Source organism: Aotus nancymaae, unplaced genomic scaffold (assembly GCF_030222135.1).
Source record: "Aotus nancymaae isolate 86718 unplaced genomic scaffold, 86718_ANA_hifiasm-v0.15.2.pri h1tg000006l, whole genome shotgun sequence".
NCBI classification, from domain to species: Eukaryota; Metazoa; Chordata; class Mammalia; order Primates; family Aotidae; genus Aotus; species Aotus nancymaae.
Window position 1 is genome coordinate 36,691,810 of NW_026988417.1, and position 18,837 is coordinate 36,710,646.

General features: G+C 38.9%; 1 protein-coding gene across 6 annotated transcripts in view; it reads left to right on the top strand.

Moving 5' to 3' along the window:
• PGM2 (phosphoglucomutase 2) overlaps nucleotides 1-18,606 on the top strand; it is a 39,013-nt gene extending 20,407 nt beyond the window's left edge. For 4 of the 6 annotated variants that reach the window (XM_012474988.3, XM_064366274.1, XM_021675648.2 and 1 more), the window contains 7 exons: nucleotides 1,132-1,229; nucleotides 2,405-2,585; nucleotides 2,676-2,769; nucleotides 4,005-4,134; nucleotides 5,651-5,840; nucleotides 11,942-12,075; nucleotides 17,247-18,281. In XM_012474988.3, coding sequence (XP_012330411.2) covers nucleotides 1,132-1,229; nucleotides 2,405-2,585; nucleotides 2,676-2,769; nucleotides 4,005-4,134; nucleotides 5,651-5,840; nucleotides 11,942-12,075; nucleotides 17,247-17,349 — 930 coding nt within the window. In that variant the 3' untranslated portion in view covers nucleotides 17,350-18,281. Of the gene's footprint in view, nucleotides 1-1,131; nucleotides 1,230-2,404; nucleotides 2,586-2,675; nucleotides 2,770-4,004; nucleotides 4,135-5,650; nucleotides 5,841-11,941; nucleotides 12,076-17,246 lie in introns of all 6 variants that reach the window. The other 2 variants (XM_012474989.3, XM_012474990.3) reach the window with 2 other exon arrangements.
• The last annotated feature ends 231 nt before the right edge of the window (nucleotides 18,607-18,837 follow it).

Genomic DNA, 18,837 nt, shown 5'->3' on the forward strand with positions numbered 1-18,837 from the left:
GATCATTTGAGGTCAGGAGTTTGAGACCAGCCCGGGCAACATGTCTAAACCCCATCTCTACTAAAAATACAAAAATTAGCAGATGTGGTGCTACGTGCCTATAATCTCAGCTACTCAGGAAGCCATCACTAGAATTGTTTGAGGCTGGGAGGTAAAGGTTGCAATGATCTGAGACCCCACCACTGCACTCCAGCCTCGGTGAGAGAACAAGACTCCATCTCGAAAAAAAAAAAAGAAAAGGAAATATACATATTTGTTAGTCATTCATTTCTTTCTTTTTTCTTTTTTCTTTCTGTTTTTTTTTGAGACAGAATCTTACTTGATTGCCTAGGTTGGAGTGCAATGGTGGGATCTTGGCTCACTGCAACTTCTGCCTCCCAGGTTCAAGTGATTCTCCTCCCTCAGCCTCCCAAGTAGCTGGAATTACAGGCGCACACCACCAAATCTGGCTAATTTTTGTATTTTTAGTAGAGATGGGGTTTCACCGTGTTGGTCAGGCTGGTCTCGAACTCCTGACCTCGTGATCTGCCCACCTCTGCCTCCTAAAGTGCTGGGATTACGGGCATGAGCCACCGCGCCCGGCCCCATTGGTCATTAATTTCTTAAAGGATCTTTCAAAGTAGACACCCCAGGATCAGGATATGAGAGCTGAACTCTAAATGGTGCTTTAAATTCAATTAATTTAATTTAATTTACCTTGCCTCCTTAATGCCAAAAAGAAGCAATAATAGAGTGAAGTTTTATCAGGTTATGATTTTTATTTCTTGTCATTTTTCTGATATGAAGAAGTATGCTTACAGAATGATTCCTATAACATTTTTAAAGGTTAGGGTAGCAGGGGTATTCAGACTCTCAGTTTATTTTGTTTTATTTGTGAGTCTGATCACACAGCAATGCAGTCCAGATGGCTAGAAGTAAATCTCACCTATCAGGATGGATCACCTTAGCTTACCTTTCTCTTAGCTTTTGTTTGCTAAATTTCACTTCTGGAGCTGGTCTTGGTTGGTGTCATGTATTATCTTTCTAAGAGGGGAAAGTTCTCTTTGAGTTCTTAAGGAGCTGAATGTTTTTAAAGACTACCATATGCTCAATTCTTGATTAAATAATCTTTATTTTCAAACTCTTTTTCAGACGTTATCTTTTGCTCTGGCTGACAAAACCGAGGCCAGAATTGTGTTAGCAAATGACCCGGATGCTGATAGGCTTGCTGTGGCAGAAAAGCAAGACAGGTAAAATTAACTGTGATTGCCTGTATTGTGGAAAGTATAAAGGATGATCTCTTCATTGGTAAAATGTTCCTGGGGAGACAGTACCTATTTGGAAACATATCCCATTTATTTTGCAAATGATCATTTCACTAAACCTCCTGTGGAGTCTTCCAATGGTGAGAGGTTACGTGATTGGCAAGCATGATGCAGAGTAAATCAACCCAGTGTATATTTCAAATTGAAATTCCTATTTGGGAGCTTCTCATTTTGTAACTGATTTGTATTATAAGTAATATCTCAGTGTCTGATGAGGGTAAAGTACTTTGGTGCTAGCTGTGTGCTTCAGTATTTGCTGAGGGGTTTAGGAGGGAGCTGTACCTTCAAGCAGATGCTGAATTTAGTTTGGACAGACCAGAGAGGAATCCTGTGGGGTATCGCCACAGTGTTTAAGACAAGTCTAACCAGAGAGTTTGTACAAAGGAGAAGTAGGTACATGGGAGCTAAAGTTGAAAGGTAGGCAGGGCCCAAGCAATTTCTGGTGTCAAGTAGCCTATGTGATGTTTTGGGGGCAGGAGGGTGCTGCTGTTAAAAGGATAGGGTTTTAGATTATGATAAAACAGGTTCAATTCTGTATCAGTGTTGAGAAAGGTAAGCTAAAGTGATAACGTCCTTTTAGGTGAGATTTACTTCTAGCCATCTGGACTGCCAAAAGGAGCAGAAATCACACAACTTTTCTCTGATGTTCTGACCATTTAGGACCGAGCTAGATCTGAAGGGGTACTGAGATGTCCCCTCTCAAAATCAGCAACACTGACCAGTCCAGAAATTGAGATAGCAACACTTACTGTATATATGGGGGATCTTGCCAGCATATCTGTTATATTTAAAACCAAAGGCTTTGCAAAAGATTCATATAGAGGCATTGTGTGTCATGTCTGACATACTTACTTTACACAGTCTTCAAAGACAGGATGTCTGTTCAGGCAAACTGGCTGATATATATGGTAGCTGCTCAGATGTTTATAAAATGGCACTTAACGTTTCTGCTCAGTTATTTAAAGATGATGAATAACAAGAACAGCCTTGCAGAAAATACTTTGAGGCTTTGTTTGCTGAATTGTTCTATCCCCATGACACTCTAGTGTCTTCCTTAAGATCATGGAAATGAATTGATATTGTTGTTTCTTTTCTTTCAGTGGTGAATGGAGAGTGTTTTCGGGCAATGAGTTGGGGGCCCTCCTGGGCTGGTGGCTTTTTACGTCTTGGAAAGAGAAGAACCGGGATCGCAGTGCTCTCAAAGACATTTACATGTTGTCCAGCACCGTCTCCTCCAAAATCTTGCGGGCCATTGCCCTAAAGGAGGGTTTTCATTTTGAGGTAAGGTGTTCCTGGGACTCGCTCATTTTCCTTTCATCTGCTCCGTAGAAGATCTAAGGTCTGTCTTTCTGTTTTGGATTATCCTTTTAGGAAACATTAACTGGCTTTAAGTGGATGGGAAACAGAGCCAAACAGCTAATAGACCAGGGGAAAACTGTCTTATTTGCATTTGAAGAAGCTATTGGTAAGAAGCGATGGTGAAGGTGAAGGCATTGGTTAAAAAGAAAAAGGAAAAGGTTTGGATTGGGATTCAAAAGGTCCCTAGTGAAACAGTTTATTTTGCTTCTCCAGTACTCAGGTTGAATGTTGGAGTGTACTACTCCAAAACTGACATCTCCGATAATTTACAGCCAAAAGGAATGTCTTAAAATAACCAAGTCATTCATGTTAGAATCCTTTGACCAGATGACTAAAAACAGTGAGAGTTGATGCTTGGCTGCTGGTACATGTAATTTGAGAGTTGTGATGTTTCCCCCACTGTGGTGTTTAATATCCAGGCCTAAACACTGTGGTATTTAATATTCATCCTTCTCCAAAAGTGCTATTGAGGATCTATGCTAGGGTCTGTCCAGAGGAAAGGAGAAGGAAGGCATGGTTTGCTGCTGTTATCAAAGTGATAGTCACCCAAAAGGATGACCCAGGTCCAGCCAGACTGACAGAAAAACCCTTGTCCTAAACTGTCAATATAAATGAACAGAAAGGAGAGCTAGCTATAGAAATTTGAAATTCACATTGTACCAAATGTTTTTAGCTATCAATTTAGCAAAAACTATTATGCATTAGATTTATTTGTATTCATTTGTATATTCTCTGTAACAACAACACACACATGATTTAATGAACTGAAGAAAGTGTAATCGCTCAGGTTCTGCTCTTTTCTTGTCACATTTGGCAGACTTGTCTCTCTATAGCTTTTTATTTTAAAAAAGATTTTCTTACACTCATTTATCAAGTATTAATTGCATGTCTATTACTCAGTGACTCTAAAAGAAATAGATGACACTGACCTTAGCCTACAGCAGCTTAGATAGATTTAGTTAAATAATCACACACAAGAGTATAGGCCACATGTCAAAATGAATAATGTAACTAATAAATACTATTGGGATTCAGAGGAGAAAGAGAGATGTATTGACTAGGACAATTAGAAACAATTTCATGAGCTGGAAGGAGTTGTATGACTAGTGAATAAGCACCATGTGGCCAGAAGGGAAAATATTGCAGGTTCTTTAGCAAATACTTCTTGAAGGCTTGCTATGTGCTAGGCACTGGGCTAAATTCTTAAACATACGGTAGTTAATGAAAAACATGCATACACGCAACACTGCACAATCTCTAATATGCAATAGCCAGGATTCATACTCACATGTGGTTTGACACAGTATTGTATAGATGTATTTATAATGTGTGTTTCTGCAGGATACATGTGCTGCCCTTTTGTTCTGGACAAAGATGGAGTCAGTGCCGCTGTCATAAGTGCAGAGTTGGCTAGCTTTCTAGCAACCAAGAATTTGTCTTTATCTCAGCAACTAAAGGCCATTTATGTGGAGTAAGTTGTTATTGACTCTGTTGGATTGAAATAATATTTTGAAATGTTCTATTATATACTTATGCATAAGATACTAATATTCTTTGCAATGCTTTTATTTTGGTAATGAATTCTATTTCTTATAAAAACCAAGTAAGGCCAGACACAGTGGCTCACACCTGTAATCTCATCACTTTGGGAGGCTGAGGCGTATGGATCACCTGAGATTGGGAGTTCAAGGCCAGCCTGGCCAACATGGTGAAATCCTGTCTCTGTTAAACATACAAAAATTAGCTGGGCATGATGGTGGGCACCTTGTAACTCTAGCTACTCAGGAGGCTGAGGCAGGAGAATTGCTTGAACCTGGGAGGCAAAGGTTGCAGTGGGCCGAGATCACTCCATTGCACTCCAGCCTGGGCAACAAGAACAAAACTCTCAAAAAAAAATTTTAAAAACACCAAATAAGAGATCACCTTTTCCTTTTGATACGTAACCACTTAGTAATGACCATTTCTGATTGCATTAACTCTTAACAAATGACAACCTGAAAGAATGTGATTTTAAGTGTCCAATGTCAAAAAAGACTAAATGTCTTCATAATACATCTATTCATTTTTTGTAGCAGTTACTCAACTCTGCCTTGCCTGTGTGATGCAAAAGCATCCAGAGACAATATAGAAAGTCATAGGTGTGATGTGGCTGTCTGTGCAAATGCAGATGGAAGACCAGGCAGTCATTTGGTGATTCCTGGGGTAGGTTGTTGGACTTCTTTTTTTTTTTTTTTTTTGAGACAGTCTTGGTCTGTCATCCAGGCTGGAGTGCAGTGGCATGATCTCGGCTTACTAAAACTTCTGCCTCCAGGTTCAAGCAGTTCTTCTGCCTCAGTCTCCCGAGAAGCTGCGATTACAGGCTTGCCCATGCCTGGCTAATTTTTATAGTTTTAGTAGAGATGGGAGTTTCACCATGTTGGCCAGGCTACTCTCGAAATCCTGACCTCAGGTAAACTGCCCGCCTCAGCCTCCCAAAGTACTGAGATTACAGGTGTAAGCCACAGTGCCCAGCCTGGACCTCTTTTTTAATGGTCTTCTTAAAATTATTCCTTTTGAATTAGTTATGGCCATTACATTTATTTTATCATTTTTTTCTTTTCATTTTTTGAGACAGAGTCTCACTCTTGTTGCCCAGGCTGGAGTGCAGTGGTGTGATCTCAGCTCACTGCATCCTCCACCTTCCAGGTTCAAGTGATTCTCCTGCCTCAGCCTCTTGAGTAGCTGAGATTACAGGCACACACCACCACACCCAGCTAATTTTTGAATTTTTAGTACATTCCAGGTTTCACCATGTTGGCCAGGCTGGTCTCCAACTCCTGACCTCAGGTGATCTGCCCACCTCAGCCTTCCAAAGTGCTGGGATTACAGGTGTGAGCCACTGTGCCCAGCCATATTTCTTTTAGAATACGCTGGTTGGTACATGTCCTGTGTCCACCCTGCAACATTATTTGTTCCTCATATTGCATGAATTTTTATTTGTTTGATAGGTATGGCTACCATATTACCAAAGCTTCCTATTTTATCTGCCATGATCAAGACACCATTAAGAAATTATTTGAAAACCTCAGAAACTATGATGGAAAAAATAATTATCCAAAAGCTTGTGGCAAATTTGAAATTTCTGCCATCAGGGACCTTACAACTGGCTATGATGATAGCCAACCTGATAAAAAAGCTGTAAGTAATGTCTTCTCTTATCAACTAACCTCTTTGCTATTTACCTTTTAAAATAATTTGAATATATTATTTAATCATACAATTAATTGAAGCTGATTTTAGGCACTTAGGCATGGTTATAAATAAGCTATAAAAAAAATATATGGAAGCCAGGTGTGGTGGCTCACGTCTGTAATCCCAGCACTGTGGGAGGTTGAGGCGGGCAGATCAGATGAGGTCAGGAGTTCAAGATGAGCCTGGCCAACATGGCAAAACCTGGTCTCTACTAAAAAATACAAAAATTAGTCAGGCGTGATAAGTTAAAAACCACAGGCTAGAGCTAAAAGATTGTACTAGGCTGGGTGCAGTGGCTCACACCTATAATCCCAGCACTTTGGGAGGCTAAGGTGAGTGGATCACTTGAGGTCAGGCATTCAAGACTAGCCTGACCAACATGGTGAGACCCCATCTCTGCTAAAAATTAGCCAGACATGGTGGTGGGCACCTATAATCCCAGGTACTTAGGAGAGTGAAGCAGAATTGCTTGAACCTGGGAGGCAGAGGTTGCAGTGAGCCAATACTGCACCACTGCACTCTAGCCTGAGCAACAAAGCGAGACTTTGTCCCCCCGCCCCCCAAAAAAGAGAGATCATACTAGTCATCTAAGCCTGTGTGGTCATTTAGTACCTTAGGCAGTAAGCGCTCAGAGTGCCGAACCTGTCTATGGTCACAAAGCTTAGTTGGTGGTGGTCCAGGGAGAATCTGAGTTTTCTGACTCAGGATCCAGCATTTTCTCCTTGTAAGGAGTTCATGCACTTGCAGGAGCATCAGTAACCTAGAAGGCTGGTGAAAACAGAGTGCTGGAGCCCACGCCTGGACTTTCTCATTCAGTAGGTCTGGGGTAGGGGCCAAAAATGTGCTTTTCTAACAAGGTCCCAGGTGGTACTGATGCAGCTGGTCCTCACTTTGAGAACCACTGTTTGCTTACTCTGTTCTCTGAATGTATGGGAGCTGTTGGCTGTAAATCCTGAGTTTGCATTCTTTACACCATGCAGATTCTTCACTGGAGTCAAAAGAAGACCCAAAGGCAACAGAAGAGTGTTGCTGACTATTGCAGGGGATTGGGGGAAGAAAGTAAGAATGTCCTTAGATTATTGGCCGGGCGTGGTGGTTCACATCTGTAATCCCAGCACTTTGGGAGGATGAGGCAGATGGATCACCTTGTGACCAGCCTGACCGACATGGCGAAACCCAGTCTCTACTAAAAATACAAAAATTAGCCAGGTGTGGTGGCATGTGCCTATAATTCCAGCTACTAGGGAGGCTGAGGCATGAAGATCGCTTGAACCCAGGAGATGGAGGTTGGAGGTTACAGGGAGCCAAGATCGCGCCATTGCACTCCAGCCTGGGTGACAAAGTGAGATTCTGTCTCAAAAAAAGAAAAAGTGAATACTCCTTATGAGATGTTAGGCACATTCTTTGATATTTGCCTTTTTATATTTTTCATTTTCATCTGCACACAACATATTTTTAAAATATAAATAATAAGAAAAAGCTTATGATAAAACATGGCAGTCCCACCCCTGCCACCTCATTGCCATGCCACCAAGACTAGATTTGTAAATAACGTGCTCATATAGTGATGTTTTGACATATTACTTTTACAATTTGTTCATTTTCTATTTCGGAGATAAAGATTTAGTTCTTGAGGTCGGGTGCGGTGGCTCACACCTGTAATCCCACCACTTTGAGAGGCTGAGGCAGATGGATCATGACATCAAGAGATCGAGACCATCCTGGCCAACATGGTGAAAATCCATCTCTACTAAAAAATACAAAAATTAGCTGGCCATGGTGGCGAGCGCCTGTAGTCCCAGCTACTCAGAAGGCTGAGGCAGGAGAATCGCTTGAACCTAGGAGGCGGAGATTGCAGTGAGCTGAGATCTCACCACTGCACTCCAGCCTGGTGACAGAGTGAGACTCCGTCTCAAAAAAGAAAAAAAATTTAGTTCTTACACTTTCTAGATTCAATATTCCCCTTCTCCCCATCCTCACAATATGTTTATGCCACAGCTTTTGGTTAAATCAGATTCTGTGCTTTTGTTATCATGACTAGTAACTGCTATTGCGTGCTAGCTAAGTAGTGTATTTTTATTAGGTTTCCCTAATTTGTATAAAGAATTATACTCCCTGTAACTTTCATTTTATTTTTTGAGACAGGGTCTTGCTGTGTCACTTAGGCTGGAGTGAATGGCACGATCACAGCTCTCTGTAGCCTTGACCTCCCAGGCTCAAGTGGTCCTCCCATCTCACCCTCCTGAGTAGCTAGGACCAAGGGTATACCATCATGCCTGGCATTTTTGTTGTTGAGACGAGTCTCTCCCTATGTTTCCCAGGCAGGTCTCAAGTGATCCTCTTGCGTTAGCCTCCCAAAGTACTGAGATTACAGGTGTGAGCCACTGCACCTGCCGTATCTCGTGTAATAATAGTTGCTTTGTTCTTCCATTTGCCTGGATTTCTACGTACCTGTCAGTAGTTTTTCCCAAATCCTTTAAATGCCTCTCAGTAGGGTTTTCCCAGTCCGTGTCCAATGGCCACCCTCCTGGTTCCTCCACCTGGACAGGGCCAGCTGCTTTCTGGGTTGGGTGCACAGCTGTCATCCTGGGAATGTCCTTCTCCAGGGTTGAGTCCCTTGCTCTTAGACCTCATGACCTCCTCTTTCCATATTTATTTTCCTAGATCACATCCTCTAATCACTTTCTGAGAAAAAGTAATTAGGAAATAAGTTTTTGGTGACATTTAGGTCTGAAAATGCCTTAGTCTGTCCTCACACTTCATTGACTCAGTTTTGAAAGCGTTGCTATGTTACTGTTGGACTTCCAGCATTGCTGTGGAGCCTCCAATCCTTTCTTTTTCAGCAAATGTTGAGGCCTATTACATGCTACATGTAAGGTTGTTGATGCTCTACTTATTGAGTCCTTTCCATGCAACTTGTTTTGTTTGTTTTTTCCTCTGGGAAGATTTTAGGAACTTTTCTCTAAACTTCAGGTTCTGAAATTTCACAGTGATATGGTGTGGTGTGGGTCCCTTTTTATTCATGTTTCTGGATACGTGGCCTGTAGAATCATTTATTTTAGTTCTGAGAAGTTTTCTTGATTATGTATCAAGAAAGGGTGCTAATTGGTTGATTTTTAAAAATAATCACCTCCCCTGCATTTTCAGTTCTTTCTTTCTTTCTTTCTTTCTTTCTTTCTTTCTTTCTTTATTTTTGAGATGGAGTCTCACTCTTTCACCCAGGCTGGAGTGCAGTGGTGCCATCTCGGCTCACCGCAACTTCCGCCTCCCGAGTTCAAGTGATTTTCCTGCCTCAGCCTCCTGGGTAGCTGGGATTACAGGTATGCACCACCAAGCCCAGCTAATTTTTGTATTTTTAGTATAGATGGGGTTTCACCATGTTGGTTAGGCTGGTCTTGAACTCCTGACCTCATGATCCACCCACCTCAGCCTCCCAAAGTGCTGGGATTACAGGCGTGAGCCACTGTGCCCAGCTCAGTTTTTCATTTCTTAGAGTTCTTAGATGTTGGTTCTTCAAAACTGATGTTCTGCTTTTCTTGTTTCTTTCTTTCTTCTTCTGTTTTTTGGGAGATTTCCTCAGCTTTAGCTTTCAGTGCCTCTGTTGGCTATTTCAGTTTTAATCTCTAATTTATTAAAAATAGTGTCCTATTGAAACAGGGTCTCCCTCTTTCACCCAAGCTGGAGTGCAGTGATGTGATCATAGCTCACTGCAACCTTGATCTCCTGGGCTCAAGCCATCCTCCTGCTTCAGCCTCCTGAATAGTTGGGACTGCAGGTGTGTGCCACCATGCCTAGCTAAGGTTTTTTAGTTTTAGTAGAGACAGGATCTTGGTGTGTTGCCCAGGCCAATTTTTTTTAATGTAAACAATGTCTTATCGTTCTAAGAATTATAGACCTAATTATAGCTTTTAAAAAATATAGGTCTTCTTCTACATTCTCTTTATCTCTACCAAGTTCTTTTTATTCTGTTTGTTTCAGACTTTGTCTCTTATTTGATGTCTTTCCCCAAAAGTCTGATGATCTTTAATTATCTTTTGAGCACCTAAGAGCTGATTGAAAGTTCGGTGTACATGTACAGATCAAATGACATACTTTACTTAGAGGATACTGAGAGCAAGTTAACTTTATAAGGGGATCCCCCTATCTGATTTAATGAGACCTTAATCACCTACCCAAAGATTCTAAGATGAGATGCACAGGCCCTGGAGGCATGATGGGGCGGAGCTGAGGGTATCAGCCTGAGGGCTTTTACTTGATCGCTCAGTTTTCACCATGCCCTGCCCAGGTTCCCCAGCTCCTGAATGTTTCTGGTTTAATTTCCAGAGAATTTAAACTATCTCCTGCAGAAATAGAGAAGAGGTGGTTCTGTGACCACGTGGGCTGGGGGAAAGGAACCGGGAGGGTCTAAAAGCATCTTTCAAATGCTGTTCCTGCTTTCCGCCCCTGCCTCACACCTGCCTTTTGCAGTACCTGGTGCCTCTGGTTCTTGAACCTGGCCGGGATTCTACACAGCGCCTTGCCTCAGTTCTCATCCCTGTCTCCTTTTGCAGCCACTCAGATTTCATTCTCTGGGTCCCACTGGACCGGTGCTGTGCCTCCATCTGTTTTCTGACTTGCACCATTGGTTGGCAGCCCCATCAGCTGCTATCTCCTCTTTGTCTCTTTGCCCATGTGTTTATGCTATTTAAAGTACTTCTGTAATTTTAATGGAGTTTTGGGACCTATCAAATATAAATATACCATTTCCTCAAGACCATTTTTCTTCTTTAACCAATAAATTTGTTTGGCCTTTATTTTCTTACAGAAGCTTTTTTTTTTTGAGACGTGGTTTCACTCTGTTGCCCTGACCAGGTGGGGTGCAGTGGTGCAATCTCAGCTCACTGCAACCCCAGGTTCAAGCGATTCTCCCACCTCAGCCTCCTGAGTAGCTGAGATTACAGGTGCCCATCACCATGCCCAGCTAATTTTTAGTAGAGAGGGGATTTCGCCATGTTGGCCAGGCTGGTCTCCAACTCCTGGCCTCATGTGATCTGCCCACCTCAGCCTCCCAAAATGCTGGGATTACAGGTGTGAGCCACTGTGCCCAGCCTGGAAGCTTTATTTTTTTAAAAAAAAATCTCCTTGTGGACTTTTCTTTGCAAAGATTCACTTTGTAACAGTAAAATATGGTCTAGTTTTTTTTTTAGTGTATTATTAATCTATTTAAATCTATTGCAAAATGATATGTTTTAATAAAACTTTAATAACTTCGATAAAACTAGGGAAGTAAAAGCTAATACACAAAGTTACTTAATTTTCTTTCTTAAAATGAATTTAGTTATGTTAATTCACAAATAAAAATTGTATATATTTACAATGTACAATCTGATGTTTTTAAATAATGTATACATTGTGATGGCTAAATCAAGTTAATTAGCGTGTATTGCCTCACATACTTACATATTTGTAGTGAGAACACTTCAAATCTACTCTCTTAGCAATTTTCAAGTATACAATACATCATTATTAGCTATAGTCACCATATTGTACAATAGATCTCTCACACTTTTCTTCTGTCTAACTGAAGCCTTATGCCCTTTGACCAGCATCTCCCCAAACTCCCCCTCCCTTACTCCCCACCCCCGCCATCAGCCCCTGGTAACCACTACTCTACTCTCTGCCTCTATGAGTTCAACCTTTTTGGATTCCACGTATAGGTGAGATCAGGCAGTGTTTGTCTTTCTGTGCCTGGCTTATTTCACTCAACATATAATGTCTTCCAGGTTCATCCATATTGTTGCCAATGACAGGATTTCCTTCTCTTTTAAGGCTGAATAGTATTCCATGTAGTATACCACATTTTTATAAATTATCATTATTTAGTATTTCATTCTTGTAGAGTACATTTTCTAATTTCCTCCAAAATGTTTTTCTTTTCTAACCAATAGATTTGTTTGGCAGTTATTTTATTTTATTTTTATTTTCTTACTTAATCAGGGGAAGATATTGGTTAGAGCAGAATCGTCTATGTTACTATTTAAATTTATAATGCGTGCGTTCATTCCTAGGTTCTTCCCACTAGTAAAAGCAGCCAAATGATCACCTTCAGCTTTGCTAATGGAGGCGTGGCCACCATGCGCACCAGTGGGACAGAGCCCAAAATCAAGTACTATGCAGAGCTGTGTGCCCCACCTGGAAACAGGTATGACGTGGGTGGCAGCTGGTGAGATTTTTACTCCCCAGACTTCCTAACTGGTCCTATTCAAATGACAAGTAAAATATTCCATGTAGTTTAATTAGAAATGCTGTTTGGGAACCTGCACTAATATCGTGATATTAACACCCAGTCTGAGCATCCAGGAAAAAGCTGACTCTTTACTTTCTTACTTTTGTCCTAACTTCCTTTGTCTGGGAAAATTTTATCCTTATTCCAGTGTAGTAATAAAAGTGCCTTTTTCTAAACACTTTTAATTGGTGGCTAGCACCAGTGAGATTTTCTCTTTTTCTCAAACTTCGGTCTTCCCGTGACTCTGATAAAATAAATTATAATCCGTTCTACATGCATTCAAGAAATGTCTTTGAGTACCCATTGTACACAGGTCCATGCTGGGTTCCTGAGGGGGCGCAGAGAGCCTCATCAGAGAGAGTCCTTGCTGCCAAAGCACTGATGGGCTGGTAGATTCAGGTTCAAGTTTCTGTGACCTCGGTAAAGAGTTTGAGTTGGTCAGTCTCTAACAGGTTAACATTTTGCACCTTAACAAGCTCAGTGCATGTCCTTAGTGTGTGTAAATGGGATGCTGCATTCCTATCCAGCGTGTAGTTAACCGGCACTTCCCTATTCAGAATACAGTTGAAAACCGGGAAATGTTTTTGTAAAAGGCAAATTAAGTCATTGCTGTCTGATGAAACTAAAATGCAATCCACAGATGTAATTTTTGATTTTCTACTTGTCACCTTTTAAAAGAGTAAAAAGAAACAGATGAAATTAATTTCAATAGTTTATTTTACTTTATCTAATATAGCTAAAAAATCATTACAACATGTAATCAGTGTAAATATTATTAATTAGATGTTTTATGTTCTTTTTTTTTCCTTTGGAAGTCCTCAAAATTGATTCTGTAATTTTACACTTACAGTATGACAAACCAAAGTTTTGCTCATAGAAAAGTTTTTCTAGCCTTGTGACTCAAACTTGAATTTTGTGCAAATAAAAGAAGATGGAAATTCCTGAGCATCTTAAATTGCGAAGCTAGTAGCACATTAAATATAGCAGATTAGAGGAACGGAGAAAGAATTGTAACAAACTTTTCTTAGACAAGGGGAAGGAAATATTAAAACAAAACAACACTATAAAACATGGACACAAGAACTTAGAAAGCTCACCACTCCGTAAATTTATCATGAGGGAAATAGCATTCTATATCCGAATGAGCCCAGAATACAGCTCCAGTCCAACAAAGTCAGGCTTATGGCTCTCAAATGTCAGATGTTCAATAAAGAGATATTTGAGAAGTCATGGGACTACATAATATCTTTTCACTAAGGATTTACATTCAAAACCTTTTTATGCTTAAAGTGCAAAAACTCAACTATTAAGTGAACATATGAAGTTCATTTTCTAAGAATTCTGGATTACCAGTATTTTATTGTAATATTATACAAGAATCGTGTTTTCATGTACATTCGATAATAAGCTCTTTGCTGCTATGTTGCATATAATTTTTCATAAACATTTCTCTATAATTCTCATTTAGTGTTTTCTTATTTCTTTTAAAAACAGATGCACAGTCCAACTTAAGGATCTCGTTTTTCTATATCTTTGTCCTTTCCTTTTCATTATCTGATGAAAACATATCATATTTCAGAAAGCTTTCCTTTGTAATAATAACACTTTAAATGTTTAAGGCTTTATGGTATTAAAATTTTTCGCATGGCTTACTGAGTGGACTTAAATTCAAATACTAACTTATAAATTAATTTTAAAAAACTTTGAAAATTTGTCCTTTTATTGTATTCATTGAAACATTGCTTCCATTTATTAAATGAGATGTTAAGCACTGTGTCAGTTGATTGATCTGTGGTCAGGGCTTAAGCAAGGCACCAGCATACCTAATGTACAGCAGCAATAAAGTCTTTTTTTTTTTTTTTTTGAGACAGAGTCTCTCTCTGTTGCCCAGGCTAGAGTGCGGTGGTGCAATCTTGGCTCACGGCAACCTCCGCCTCCCAGGTTCAAGCGATTCTTGTGCCTCAGCCTCCTGAGTAGCAAAGATTACACCCAGCTAATATTTTTGTATTTTTTTTTAGTAGAGACAACATTTCATCATGTTGGCCAGGCTGGTCTCAAAATCCTGGCCTCGAGTGATCCTAAAGTGTTGGGATTACAGGCATGAGCCACTGCACCTGGCCAGCAATAAAGTCTTGACTAAGATTTCCTTCTTTCCTGAAAAGCTTAAATATTATTAATATGCTTTATGTCATGGATTTCAGCTATTCATAGAATTTCATGACCTTCTAATCAACTAAGATGGAAAATCCTTTTTAAGTATGTGCTGCTTTAAAAATACATTTTCTTCAGGGGAGATGTCTTTAGTTTTGTCCAACCTTCTATTTTGAACAGTTTAAAACCTACAGAAATGTTGGAATAAGAATGGAGTGAATACCCACATGCCCTTCACTTAACCAAACTTTTTATGTAAAGAGCCAGATAGTAAATATTTTAGGATTTGCAGACCATGTGGTTTCTGTCACCATTACTCAGCTCTACTAATGTAGTAAGACAGCAGCCATATGCATAAAGGAATGGGCATGACTGTGTTCCAGTTTTACTTGACATGAACCACAGTTTTTTGACCCCGATCCAGACTCAGAAATTGCTAACATTTTGCAGTATTTGCTCTCTCACTATATATGTTATGTATTTGAGGTTTTTCTGAACCATTTGAAAGACTGTGATACTTCATGACACATCATAAGACCTCATGATACTTCACTCGTAATATTTCAGTATGTGACTCTTAAGAACAAGAACATTCTCTTAATGTCTTAAGGCAAATAAATAATAATGATATGAGGCAGGGTTCCAGTGAACCAACAGAACCAGCAGAATGTATCTATTAAGAGATTTTTTCAAGGAATCAACTTGTACAATTGATTGTGGAGCTGGCTTGGCAAATCTGAAATCCACAGGGCAGGCTGTCCAGAAAGGGACCCTGGAATTCACAGGTATGGGTTAAAGTTGGGGAGAGAGAGCATGGGGAGAAATGCCAGACATAGATGATGGGGAGGAAGGCAGCAAATCACACTGCCATGTGTGTACCTATGCAGCAATCTTGCATGTTCTTCACATGTACCCCAAAACCTAAAATTAAATTAAAAAAAAAAAGTTGCAGTCTAGAGGTGGAATTCTTCACGAAAACCTCAGTTGCGTTCGTAATGCCTTTCAGGTAGAATCTAGCCCATCTGCACTTTCTAGGATAATCTCCTTTCCTTAAAATCGACTGATTATAGATGTTAATCACACCTACAAGATACCTTCACAGCATCACAACATTACTGTTTGAATAACTGGAGACAGTAGCCTAGCCAAATTGACACGTAAATTCAAACATTCCCAAAAGTCACCAAAATAGCCGTTTTCTCCCAATCTATAATCAAGAACACTGCATTTAGTTGTCATTTAGCTTAAATGGTTTTTCAGATTAGAGAAAAATAAATGCCTAATTACGCATGATACTTTCCTAAACATTCCGATAAAGAGATACATCTAAATTTAGACTTTTCAGAAACAGAAATTCCTAACCCTGGTTTAAATGATCATAGGATGTGTCCTGTTGTTTTTAAATATGTTAGGAAATATTCTCAAACATTAAGTTAACAAATGGGACAGTTATTGATTAGGATGGAGAATAGTAAGATAAAACTTTGGTTTTAAGAATTATACCACGAAATCTGACTCTGTAATACTGATTTCTTTTTCACACGTAAAAATGCAGTATCAAAAATATCAATATATACATGAATCATAATGTTCACGCATGTCATGATTAAAAAATAAACTTGAATAATAAATTAATCAGTAAATTCACTGAATTTCAGTTTTATACTTAAAAAAATTATTAGCTTATTGTGCCTTCGTGAGAACCGTTTTCTTCAAAGCACATGTATTGAGAAAGAAAAGAAAACTGATATAATTCACATGTACTTATAAAGCATAATTACTTTATATGTTGCCAGTAGGGATAAAAATAATTATAATGATAGCTACATTTATTGAGGTCTTTGGGCCGGGTTCAGTGCTAATTGCTTTATCTAATTTATCACAATCTGTACAGCAACTCTCTTGAGAAGGTAAAGCCTTTATCCCAGTTTTACAAATGAGGAATCTGGGCCTTAGAGAGGCCAAGCCATGTCTACAATGAAATAGCTTGCTTTAGTAGTACTGTTTAGCTATTACAATGTCGAAATGATTTTAACTAATTATAGGGATTTCCATTAAAATAAACTTTGCATGTATTAAAGATGGTATGAAGAGTGTGAAGTAATGGAAAGTACAAAGGATTTAGTTTTTTAAATTCAGCTTTTTAGTGTTAAGTACTTACAGTGCTCACACTAGGCTACTTAAGATGCTGGAAACCTGTTTAACTGCAAGTCAGCTTTATCTGTTATTTACCTTTCAAATGTTTGTATATAAATGAGTGTTTCCCACGGCCTTGAAAACTTGATTTTCTTAGAGGGATCTATCTCCCCAGGTTCATGTTTATACTTTAGTTGTGACTCTCTGGTTCTAGAAATAGATTCATTATGATAAAACCACAGGGGTCTGATTTCTTGGTGTTTGACTCCTCGAACCTACCCGGAGGCTCCCCATCGCTGTCCATTCTAGGAAGGCCTTGTAGAAGGCTGTAGCTTAGTTGCCAGTAGTTGGAGGGCAGACATCATCATGAGTGTCTGTATTCTGGGAGACTGAAGAGTTAACAGAGATGTTGCTTGTAAACGTTTAGCAAGATTTAATGGCAACTGACATCATGAAAGTTTTCTCTACACCCTTAGGTACAAATATGATAGATCTTTTAGGGATGTGAGGCCAAAAATTGTGTTTCTTATAAATTCTTATGAGAGGAGCAAAGGATAATTTTGTTTATAGTTCAGACCTTGGAAAAATCTTTGGGGGAAGTAATGCATATTGTCTCATGGGGTGTTTTGTTTAAGTCAACAGATGTGTTCCATGCTTAAGCCTCTGGAATTCTGTTTCTTTTCCAATTTAGTCTTCTTCTTAAGGTTATATTTTAATGTCCCTTGGTCAGTAGGGGAAGCATTTAAACTGTGCTTTGGAATAAGTCCTTGACCTGGATTTTTTTCCCTCTTATTTTCCAGTGATCCTGAGCAACTGAAGAAGGAACTGAATGAACTGGTCAGTGCTATTGAAGAACATTTTTTCCAGCCACAGAAGTATAATCTGCAGCCAAAAGGAGACTAAATACTCCAGCCTTGGGTATACTTGCATTTAGCTACAATTAAGCTGAGTTTTTGTTAAGCAACATTTTTGAGGGCCAAATGGTTCAAAATATTACAAGTATTTATATGTTTCACAAAGACCCACATTCCTCATTGTTTCATGTTTGATCTTTAAGGTGAAAAAAGAAAAGATGGCCAAACCCAGCAAACCAACATTCCTACTAAAAAGTTGAGCTTGGACATATTTTGAATTTTTTCAAATGAAGATTTTTAAACTAAAAAAAAAAAATAGATTGTAATTGATGTGCCTTAATTTGCATAAATCATAAATGTATGTCCTCTCTGTAATTCTTTTTATGTGTGTTTCAAATAGCCAGAAAACCTATGCAGTTAGTAAATTCTAGGCTGTCATATGTGGGATAGCCACTTTCTAGGTATATGTACACTTACGTTTCTATCAATTCCTTATAAAGTAAAATAAATGAACAGATCAAATGTTGTGTTCATATTTGGGGAAAATACGATTTGCAGGAACCTATGAAGTGGAGCAAAAGATGCTTTAAAAAGATAAGGTTTTTTGTCCTAGATTTTTTTAGTTCTATTCGTGCATGTAGCATATTAGTACGTTGTACATGTGCTAGGAAAAAACAGCTTCACTGTTTAATGTGTTGAAATTCAATTTATCTTTTTAAATCTGGAAACACAAACAGTTGTTTACTTGAAACCAAAAGTCGTGTATTCTGATTTTTGGTTTTTGATTCTCTTTGTGTTTGCATTAGCACAATTTAATGTAATTCTTCGTTGGAGGCAGCAAGACCTGTGAGCAATAACTATTTACTTGACCCTGATTTTTTTCTCTTCTTGTGTGGTCTAAAATCTAAGACTAGATTTTATTATGATAGATTTCCTATAAGCAAATTTCTAATAATAAATAGATTTATTATTTAATCTGTACCTTCTATCTTCTCATAATTCATGATCTTACAGCCTTCCAAAATGACTCCAGTTGTTCACCCATGAACTAGGACCAAACTTTCTTTATGTATTTTATGTATTTTACATTATTTCCTATTTTTGAAGCAAATGATTGCCATTATTATTATTACAGTCAACGTAAATAGTTATGAACAGTTTCAGAACAATGAAAAATTATAATACTATGTGATAATCATTTTTCTAAGGAACAAAATGTTTTTCTATTTTAATCCTGTGTAGCTTGTGTCCTACCAGAACTCGTACATCTATAATATTCAATACCTTCTACAAACTCTACAAACTGCTTCACGGTAGAAGCCGTATTTATGTTTATTTTACAATGTTTTCTAGTGTCAAACTGTGCTGTGGAGAAAAGAAATGTTAGGTCTGTGTTCTGTATCCATTTTTTGGCGCACATACCCTTTACCCTGTCATGGAGTTTGTTTCTGGAAATACAAAGTTGATTGAGACCCAATCCTGCTATGATGGAACTCAGTCTAATTGGAGGGCTAATACGTAACAGCAATACTTACAA